At 39.3% G+C, this 7,500-nt stretch overlaps 1 protein-coding gene across 2 annotated transcripts in view; it reads left to right on the top strand.

Annotated features, from left to right (window-relative positions):
- LOC138018424 (protein NLRC3-like) overlaps window positions 1-7,500 on the top strand; it is a 66,193-nt gene that overhangs the window by 37,637 nt on the left and 21,056 nt on the right. For both annotated transcript variants that reach the window (XM_068865041.1, XM_068865040.1), the window contains exons 10-12: window positions 1,270-1,350; window positions 1,586-1,666; window positions 2,779-2,862. In XM_068865041.1, the coding sequence (XP_068721142.1) occupies window positions 1,270-1,350; window positions 1,586-1,666; window positions 2,779-2,862 (246 nt within the window). The remainder of the gene's footprint in view (window positions 1-1,269; window positions 1,351-1,585; window positions 1,667-2,778; window positions 2,863-7,500) is intronic.

The raw sequence follows: 7,500 nt of genomic DNA, 5'->3' as shown, positions 1-7,500 counted from the left end.
CAGTGGCTAAAACTAAGAAACGTGAGACATGAAGGCTCACTGGTCGCGATAATAGAAACAAACAAACGCCGGCCTAGTGTGGTCACGAAGACCAAAATGAATCCGGAATCAACGGACTAATAAACAGTAAAATAAGCTCACCCTGGTGGCTGAACATCTTAAGGACACTGTAAGAAATATAAAATGTGTTAACAAACAGAAATATATGTAGGACTAGTTGGAAACACGAAAATTAGAAAGAGAAATACAAAAACCTGCATCTAAGCGGGAAATTAGTGTGGGTTGCGACACGAGCACACGGCTACATGAGAACGAAAAGCCGTACAAATAATGCTCCAAATACTAACGGTCTCCAAAACACTTAAGTTACAAGCACAGTAACACATTACCTAAAAGGCTGTGGACAGATTAGAAAGCGATGATAGGACTTACCAATAAAAAAGTGCAAAGAAAACCAAAACAGCGAACAAAACTCAAAACAGAATAAACATGCCATACACTGTCGTGTATGCGCATGTGTGGCCTTATCTGCTCCAGGGCCCATGTGAGCGCATGAAATATGCACTCTCACAAATTTTATTAAGTAGAAAGTGGGATTCGTTTGTTTAAACTAACTCCTCACTTTTCATTTATTCATAAATTATTCTTCTTCTTTTGCTTGGGCTGCAGGGGTTTCATAATTTTTGTTTATTTGTCTAGCTAGTCATTTGGTACAAGGCTACAGCTCTACAGTGTGTATGTTCTTTAATCGTTGCAATCGGTGTTGTTTTCCTTTGTCCGTGAGATTTTTTCTCCTTGCACCCAATCTTTACTCAACATCATCATATGTAGCTTTTGAACCTTGAACATGTACTGAATCATGAAGCTGCCTTTCAAATGTGGTATCTGATGAGAGAGTATTAAGTGGCAAGATAACACGAATTAATGCCGTATCCATTGATGTAGCCTGTTCCAGGCTTCCAGATAGTCAGGAAAGAGAACAAAAATGCGTACGGAAAATGATTGGGGGCTTGGGTTGCCTCGACCCAAGCCCTCACTCGCTTTTCACACACAGCTGTTTTTGTTTTCCCAACTATTTGGGAGCCTGGAACTTTGATAATTTAGCTTCAAAGTCTTTTCTGTCATGCAATGTCTTATTAAAGGGCTTCTGTTTTCTATCTAATTTTAAAATGTTCAGTACAATTATTTTTCTTTGTAATTGATATTTCTAATGAAATTCTCTGTTGTTTTTGTTATTAAGCTGACATCAGATTGATTATTTTACAATAGATCCTGCACAGGCAGAAGCAAGCTTTGCTGATGTTGTTTCAGCAGCTGCAGGAGGGAGTGCACACACTCATCACGAACAAGGTCACTACATGTAATTGATACAAATGACTGAAAGGAGGTGTCTGGCAGTTACTTAAGGATGCCTGAAATTATAGTTAATCTTTTTTTTACCCAAATAAACATATTCTCTTCTAAGATGATTGTAGTTAGGCTCATGATATCAAGACAAAATTTGGCCATGGTATTACTTTAAGAACCCATCATAGATGTCCAACATGCATGCACTATTGAGCTTACAATTAATAATTTCTAATAGATCCTGTGCAGGCAGAAAAAAGTGGTGCCGATATTTCTTCAGCAACTGCAGGAACCAGCACACACAGTTATGACCAACAAGGTAATTGATGTCAGTCACTGTAATGACGTTTCTTAAATTCAAACACCTATTAGTAAGTGAAAAGTGGAATACGTTGTTGTTGGAGAGTCTCTTTCAACCCCAAGCCGTTTTCTAGCTTAAGTACCAAAATATAATTTAAGTCTTAGTCTGGTGTTGGTTGAAATTCATCCATATCTTCTCTACCACAATATATCACAATCATAAAACCAGCACTTGATGCTCTAAACAGGTACATGTAGTAATGGTATTTGAGGTTTTATTTTAAATTGGTTGACTTCACCCTTAAGCCGTGGCTACACGAGGGATTTGTGTCTCGTGCCTTTGATGCGAATGTTTTCAGGTTTTGTCGTATCGCCTGTGCGCCAGGGTGGCTACACTTGTGACAAATTTTGGTGACAAATTGAAGGCCCCGCGAATCACATACTTCAAGAGACCTGGGTACTACAAACAGACATTCCTCCTTTAATTTCATTGGCTAAATACTCGTTAGTCGCGACGGAAGCGCGGGCAAAAAGTTGCAGGGTCCAGGCTACACAGGCAACTATCTCTTTTGTCGTGAAAGTTTTAACTCTGGTCACTTTTTTCTTGTGATTATTTCACCTGTTGCGTCGCCAGTTCAAGGGTGGCTACATGTGTGATTTTTATCTCGCGCTGGCGACGCAACAAAGTTTGAAAAAATCGCATCACCAGCACGAGCAAAAAATCGCTCGTGTAGCTGAGGCTTTACTGCTAACTGACTGAAAGCAGTCTTCTGCATACAGTTGCTTATGGGAGCACAGTTTCATCAACGCAATAGCCTATGGAGTTCTCCAAGGCTCTGTCCCTAGAAATTTTGGTCTGTGTGTCTATAATTATTGTCCTTGTGCTTGTTTTGTTATTTCAGTTATGTATTATTCAATATATATTTACCCATCCAGCTGATCAGTAAATGCCTAATATTTACCTTGAAAGTTTCATTGAGTTAATGTCATTGCATCGGTATGTTTCTAATTTCTAAATGTTAAAGAATAAGATTGTCTTTCATTTTATTTCCTGGTAGTCAGAAAGTTCTTTATGCATTTTTTTTTTTTTGTTCAATCTAACTGCAGATCATGTTGATTGTTTTGTAATAGATCCTGTGCAGCCAGAAGGAAACCATGCTGTTGCTCCTTCAGCAGCTGCAGGATGCAGCCCGTGGCACAGTCATCATAAAGAAGGTAATAATTTATTGATAAAAATTACAGAAACTTGTCTTGAATTTTATTAAGTGGAAAGTGGAATTCGTTTGTTTAAACTAACTCCTCACTTTTCATTTATTCATAAATTATTCTAACTTCTTCTTTTGCTTGGGCTGCAGGGGTTTCATTTTGTTTATTTGCTTAGTCATATGATACAATGGTGCAGCTCTACAGTGTGTATGTTCTTTTAATCTTTCCCATCCTTGTTGTTTAATACCTTTGTCCATCGGATTTTTTTCTCCTTGCACCCAATCTTTACTCCGCAACATCATCAACTGTAGCTTTTGAACTTTGAACCTTTACTGAATCATGAAGCTGCCTTTCAATGTGGTATCTGATGAGGGAGTATTAAATGGCAAGATAACACAAATTAATGCCGTATCCATCGATGAAGCCTGTTCCAGGCTTCCAGATACATAGTCAGGAAAGAGAAAACAAAATACGTGTGAAAAATGAGTGGTGGTTTGGGTCTCCTCAACCCAAGCCCCCACTCGCTTTTCACACACAGCTGTTTTCATTTTCCCGACTATCTGGGACCCTGGAACAGGCTACCATCAAAGAGGAAGGCGAGTACGACATTTTGAATTTACTTCTTTGCCATTCAATAAGCTTAATTCTTTGTTGTCAATCCCACTGTCCATAGTTGTCCTTGTTAACTGTAAATCCATTCAAACACAAAACTCAAATCGCGTAATTCACCTTTATCCTTGAAATTTAAACCATAAATTGGCAGAGAAACCGTGAAGTAATCATCCATCCATGACATCCGTGAGGTCATGTTCAAACGTTGCAGGTGGTCAGACTGTATAAACCGCGTGACTATTGCCATTTCGCGAGGGCTGGTTAATAATTCACAGAACTTTATTACAGCAAAATCAATTTGAAACAACGCCTAACATTGAAAACAACCTAAAAAAGGAACTGAGGGTTGAAAAAAAGCTGGGTAAAACTGCATGTTATAACACAGAGGCCTCGTGTTCCCACAAGGACTCTGTGTGCATTTGCCAAAAACAGTGCAACAAAGGGAACTTAGCTGGGCCGCAGGCTCAGCTGTAACACATACATGTAGCTTGAAATTTGGCACAATTATGACCCATTTCAGTTCCATAGCATCATCAACCTTCCATTCCCACATATGCAGGGCTGCAGATATATATTTTTTTGAAAGGACATTGTTTCCTGCTTAGTCACCATTTTGGTCGGACAAAACAAAAATGTGGTCGGACATACAAAAAACAAAAAAAAAGTAAAATGGAAAAAATAAAAGATGAATACAAATAAACATTTTGCTATTTTGAAAACTGGGTCCTCCCCAGATGTCTTAATATGTCTTTATATTAGACTGGAATAGCTGGCGACGGTTTTATTTGTTGAACTGGACTCTAGCCTCTCCCTCCCATTTAAGAAGTCAGTGTCATTGTCATTTGGCAACTTGTGACTTAGACCTGGAAAACAAAAACAGATATGAGAGAAAAAGGCTGATATGATTAGTCATTAAGGCAAAAGGTCATTAGTGTGTCTGGTATATGTGGAACTGATATTTGCAACATGACTAAAGTGACTTCAGAAAAACTAATGTTTCATATGGCACGGCACGGCACGGCAGCCTTTTTCCCTGACCCAATAGGTCAACATTTACTTTCCTAAGCCTCCCTTAAAGAGGTCTAGTGAATTCTTTTAGCTATGGACTATTACCTCATACTTGTTAGACTTGCATGCGACAAGCCATGACACAGCCCCCGCTAGGATTTTAGGCCTCGCCCTAAGTGCAACTGCTCTAAGGCAGCAGTTGCACTTTGGATTTGGCAGCAAAGTTTAACCTTGTTTTCAAAATTTCTCCCATAATTACCTCAAATAAATCCAACAACTTGTTAAACGATGGACATATATCTTTCACTTTTTTATGGGACCGGATAGGTCAACATTTAATTCCCTAAGCCTCCAATAGAGAGGTCTAGTAAATTCTTTTGGCTATTGACTATTACCTGATACTTGTTAGACTTGCATGCAACAAGCCATGACTTGGGGCCTGTTTACATGAAGGGAGGGCTGACCGAGCTACTCTGCGTGGGCTAACTTCTCATACGTTTCTTTAGAAAACGCTTGAAGCATTTACATGCTAGGCAGGGTAGCCCGCCTACCCGGGGGCACCCTGTCTACATGCCCGGGGCACTTGGATCGCTTTTTACCATGTAAATGGTTGGTGCCGGGCTATCCCGGTTAGCCAAGGTGAGATTAACCGCAAAAACATTTATAAACATGGTTGCGCAAGGTGAGTTTTTTCGTAGTTACCATTTGCCAGTGTTATCTTCCGAACAAAATGACAGTCAATCTGAAGAGATCAATGTAGTAGATGAGTCTCAGGCGGAGAACAGATTCATGCCCATGCAGGAAGCTGAAACAAGATGTGAAAAAACCACTGTTACCGAAACAAAGTCACAGCAATCAAAGAGGAAAGCAAGTACAACTTCAGTTTCTATCAGCATGGGGAAGTCAAGGAAGTTTTCTTGGACTCCCGAGTCAGTCGAGGCTCTTCTGAAATACACCAAAGAATTTAAAACTAAATGTGAATTTAGCGGAGTAGACTTTGAATCTGACCTTCAAAGCTTATACACTGAAGTATGCTGGTGTATGGCGATCGACAACTCGGAAGATTTTGGGCCAGAAGTGGTAAGCTTACCAGGAGCAGAGGTCAAGGACTTGGACACCACAGAATATAACGCGTTGAAGAAGAGGATGGACGAGGAAAAGGCCAGAGTAAGGAAAGGATATGAGAGGATCAGAGAAAAAATAAAAAGTTTGAGACAAGCTTATCGTGCTGCTGTCAACAGAGGAACACGGAGTGGAAGTGGCAAACTTGATAATTTTGACCACTAACCGAGATATGGGGAGGCTCACCCACAACAACATCACTCCCATTTGGAATCGATGGAGATACCATTGGTGAAGAGACAGACACTCAGGATCCAAAGGCTGATCATGAAGGTACATCTTTATAATACTCTTTCGTAATGCTATAATTATCACTATATACTTTAATATAAAAATAAAATTCTCTTTTGCTATTTAACTATTTTTTTTTTTGCGTATGAGTGTTACGAAAAATAGCATTGCGTGACTAGCGTTACTTTCTAGAGGCGTCGCGAGAGTTACGAGTTTGTTTATTTTTAGGTTCGTTTCTAAATCGGTGTGTTTTGTAATCTTTCTATAATTAGAGTGATTACTATTTTAGAAAGTTCTAGAAGTTTATTGTCAGAGTATATAAGTAGACGAGTCTAAGCGGAGTTTTTTTAACTAGTTTTTCACAAGCGAAGAGAGTTGGCGTTAGCCGTGTTTAGTCAAGTGTGACAGAAGCAGTGTTTATTCAAGTTGGCGGTGGCCGTGTAAGTTTATCGAGTACGTGTTGTTAAGAGTCTTACTTCGTGGAAACTACGTTCATTTTTTGGAATAAATCTTCTTGTTGTTGTTCCGACAACCCTGCGTTCAGTTTAGTTTGCAAGCTACCTTTCCTCAAAACATTCGAACTCGTAACAATGAGCTAAGGCAGAGGAGACAATTATTTCTTTATTCAAGGGAGGTGACAGTATTCAATCACTTGGAGGTAAGAGGGGATAGATATTAAACAGTGGCTACAATATTGCAAAACCTTTTTTAGTTAGTAGTTGTAGTTTATTAAAAAACTCTCTTGCAGTAAAACAACTGAATTAATGAGTACTTTTTACAATCTTAAGTTATCTATAATACAATAATTTACAAGTATAACAATACTTGTGGTACTATCAATTGAGTCACATAAGATATCAAGAGTCATGTAAAATATTTAAAAGTAAAGAAAGTTTTCTACTCTCTTAGTCCTACAGGCCTGCTTGTTCCGGAAAAGATAATACTTTTGTGTTTCTGTCTTAAGGGATAGTTAGGCACGTCCAAGATTGGACTGGGGAGCAGATGATGCAAAGGGTGGCTGGGGGACTTCATTTTCGCCATATATTTGTAGCACAAGTGTACTCTTCTATCATCTAACCTATCTAGATTACCTAATTGTAGTGCATGAGCGTATGACTCTGCTTCGGGGTAAATTATGGTAAGTGCCCTTTTTTGCACTCGCTCTATGGCTTCGGACAGATAGGCAGGAATGTCCTGCCAGACCGGTACTGCATACTCCAAAACTTGCCGAACTGAGGCAAGGTATATCCTCAACATGTTGGGTTGGGACACCCTGGCTCTGCCCAGAACTCTAAGTGAATATAACTTCTTACAAGCTTTCTTAATAATGTGATCAACATGAGAGTTCCACTCCAGGTCATTGTCCATAATAACTCCTAAGATCTTGTAGGTATTGACACTATTGATGACATTGCCGCCAATTATTATGGGATTAATGAGACAATTAGAGTTGCGTAGGAAATTAATATGCATTTCTTTACACTTAGTTGGATTGAGTCTCATATTATGAGCAATGGTAAAATTATGAATGTCTGAAGCCACCACATTAAGTAACATAGGGGAGTTCCTTGAAATTATTTCGAGAGCACTGGTATCATCGACGTATTTGATGCGCGGCCGCCAGTCAGAGAGCAGTCTGTTTGTCATCACCGTTGACAGGATCAGGGTTTTCTT

This window comes from Montipora capricornis, chromosome 10, assembly GCF_036669925.1.
Source record: "Montipora capricornis isolate CH-2021 chromosome 10, ASM3666992v2, whole genome shotgun sequence".
Taxonomy (NCBI): domain Eukaryota; kingdom Metazoa; phylum Cnidaria; class Anthozoa; order Scleractinia; family Acroporidae; genus Montipora; species Montipora capricornis.
The sequence above is the reverse complement of the archived record's forward strand: the minus strand, read 5'-3'. Positions and strand labels throughout refer to the sequence as shown.